This window comes from Calliopsis andreniformis, chromosome 5 (assembly GCF_051401765.1).
Source record: "Calliopsis andreniformis isolate RMS-2024a chromosome 5, iyCalAndr_principal, whole genome shotgun sequence".
Taxonomy (NCBI): Eukaryota; Metazoa; Arthropoda; class Insecta; order Hymenoptera; family Andrenidae; genus Calliopsis; species Calliopsis andreniformis.
Window position 1 is genome coordinate 17,099,421 of NC_135066.1, and position 3,201 is coordinate 17,102,621.

The 3,201-nt window shown below is 38.4% G+C and overlaps 1 protein-coding gene across 1 annotated transcript; it reads left to right on the plus strand.

Moving 5' to 3' along the window:
• The first annotated feature begins 985 nt into the window (after positions 1 to 985).
• Positions 986 to 2,868, plus strand: LOC143178979 (lipoprotein lipase-like). The gene is made up of 7 exons (XM_076377929.1): positions 986 to 1,034; positions 1,241 to 1,585; positions 1,678 to 1,920; positions 2,150 to 2,545; positions 2,629 to 2,689; positions 2,742 to 2,811; positions 2,854 to 2,868. The coding sequence occupies exons 1-7, from the start codon at positions 986 to 988 to the stop codon at positions 2,866 to 2,868; spliced, it is 1,179 nt and encodes a 392-aa protein (XP_076234044.1).
• The last annotated feature ends 333 nt before the right edge of the window (positions 2,869 to 3,201 follow it).

Genomic DNA, 3,201 nt, shown 5'->3' on the forward strand with positions numbered 1-3,201 from the left:
AAGAGCGATGATAGGAGAAGGGGTAGGAGGACGGAGAGGATGAGGATGCAATAAAAACTTTGGAATGAGTCGCTGAGACTGGTTTTTATTCCCCGACACACGGCGCAAACCTGTTTGATTCTATCTGAGAAACGAACACTCGCTGGCCGAGGGTGAGAACTTGCGACGGCCGTGGAAAAAAGAATGCGCGGACAACGGGAGGAGTTTAGCCCCGGCACAACAGGTTTCCGTCTTTTAAACCTTTAACTCCGAGATTTTTCCTTTCGGTCATTTATTTCGCGCCCCGAGGGGGATTACACCGTACCCGCCGCGTAACGCTGTTAAAATAATTGAATTAAAGTCTGCTTATCGCGTAAAAACGCGTTAAACAAACTGCTGCTTAGCTGGCAATATGACACGGGGAAGATTGCTTTGGAATATCTCGGCTTCGTCAGCTGGTCCGGGGAAGAATTTTCTTGGGATAAAATGTAATAAAAAGTGGGAGTACGATCGTTCCATTATTCGAATAGTTTTACATTGTGGCTTGAGATTGTTCTGTGAAGTGGGTTGCTTTATGAATTAATTATAGTTTCAGTACTACATAAAGAGATTCCAAGAGTTAACACTACTTCTGTCGTAATTTTTTCATTCTTACGACACTCTAGAAATTGCTCATTTTAATCACGTGTCTAGTGTTGCAATGAGCTTCTGATAAGAAACTACCATTACTAAAAATAATAATACTACGCGGAATTATTAACTGTAATCCAATATAAGTATTTTATTCACTGTTTACAATTAGTAAAAATAACATAGCGTATCTTTCATTGTATTACCATTTATTATTTACGTTTGAAATGTATTAACAGCAAGTAGATTTTATCTTATCAATCACACTCGATAGAACTGATCCCCCCCACCGTCCGATTGTTTTATAAGCGATCCTCAGATCATTTTCAGAATCCTCAGATCATTGTGTTGCTCTGATAGCAATACAAAGTCAACCATGAAGACGCAAATTCCTACTGTGCTTTTGTTCATCTCTGTTGCCACTGGTAAATCTAATTTTTTTGCCTACAAATATTTTATGCTAAAGAAATAAATACAGTATCAGAAATTTAAGTATTTAAACATTATTAAAAAATTTTTTGTTCTGCACTTTTCTAACAAGAATTAACATTCAGCCTATATTCGCATGAAAAGAAGGAAACTAAATTCAATGATTAATTTCATCCTAATTTTGATGTTATTCTGATTGCAGCTCTGCCATTGCATAAACTCAATGAAATTGGCATAAATGAGAACAAGAACGCAACACTTGAAGCATTAGATCTGTACATATTAAATGATGAAGGTGAGCCTGTCGTAGTAGACTTATTTACTGACGACGAAGAGACCGAAGAGGAAACCAGAAAAGATTTACACAACCGTGTTCACTACTACTTGTACACGAAAAACATTGACAGATCTCGACCTCAGACTTTGGTTCTAGACGATGTTAATGGTTTGAAGAAAAGCGACTTCAATTCTAGAAGACCAACAGTGATTATCACACATGGATGGATGAATTCTTATAAAAGCGATGCTTGCAAATTAATTCGCGATGGTACGTGGTTAATTAGAAACTTCAAATATCGTCATTATAAACTACTTGACTCTGAAATGAAAGGTGAAATGAACGTCTTCTATTTTTTTCAGCATATCTCAAACGAGAGGACTATAACGTGATTGTGCTGGACTGGAGCTCAATATCAATCAGACCGTACCTTTGGTGTAGCAAACGTGTTCTGATGGTCAGTCAATACACCTCTAAAATGATCAACTACCTTGAGAATCATGGCATGGATGTGTCTAAGCTCACCATAGTTGGTCACTCTCTTGGCGGTCACATTGCTGGATTGTCTGCTCACTATGCCAAACACCAAGTGAATTATGTTGTCGGTAAGTCCACTGGATCGGAACTAAATAGCTTCACACACAACCAAATATCGATTCGTTTTACACCATACAAGTTCTATTTGAATTCAGCAGCCTACCTCCATTCAGTTTCAATTTTCAGATAAGACACCTTCTTTCCAACTATAACAAAGCGCTATCACTTTCCTAGTTTCTCATACAGTGTATTCTGAATATTCTCAGCAATCATTCTAAACAATACGTCTTTTCACAGCTTTAGATCCAGCCCTACCGAATTTCGATAAAGCTGGTCCAGGCAACAGAGTGGCTAAAGGAGATGCAAGACATGTGCAGATTATTCATACGAATGGCGGCATCCTCGGTTACAAATCTCCCATTGGTGACACTGATTTCTATCCAAACGGAGGATCGCAGCAAGTAGGCTGCACTGTCGATGTCGGTGGCGTGTGCTCGCACCCTCGCGCCTACGAGTACTTTGCAGAGTCTATAACAAATAATCTGTTCTTGGCGGCGCGATGTGATAGTTACGAGAAGTTCAGAAAAGGAGTATGCAAGTCGCCTACTAGTTATATGGGAGGAATCACACCTAAGTATAATACCAAAGGCACGTACTATCTCACTACGAAGGCCAAATCGCCATTTGGACAAGGTTCCCTATGATCTGAATCACTGTGTAGAAAAGATTCACACGCTAAAGTTCTGTAAGACAGTCTTAATCATACGAAAAGGAAGCTCTTACTAAGGTTGAATTTAGATTACCTGAGAGTATTTTGATAAGATATGAACAAGCGGCGTTAAAATTGATTAAGGTTTAGATAATATTTTCAGTATTGTTTCTGATCTAGTACAAATATATTTGTTTATCTTCTTTTATTAATCTTAAAGAAAACTTTCGACTTTGTTAAGCCAAATTTGGTATCTTTTTGGATTAACAAAATTTTACTAAAATCACTACAGAAAATAATAAAATGACATTAGAAGATTCTTGGTGTTTCTTTATTACTGATTCCATTGCTCGTTACAGAATGGTAGAGGAAAAGGTTCGATAAAGACGCTACGATAACATGTTAATCAGTCACCTTTGTAATTGATGCTGTCAAGGATAAATGTTGTTAGGGGTATTCGAGTTTCATTAATGGGTCCTGTGAAAGTAGAGGATGAAAGAAGGCCTCTCGTGCGTGAACCTCTTCAGGCGCACGGGGTTGCTGAACGCGACAATGAACATACTTGAAACGTTAATACCGACAGGGTGAAACATTATCCCACTATGGGGTGTCCCAAACAGGAATGCACCTGACGTTGTTT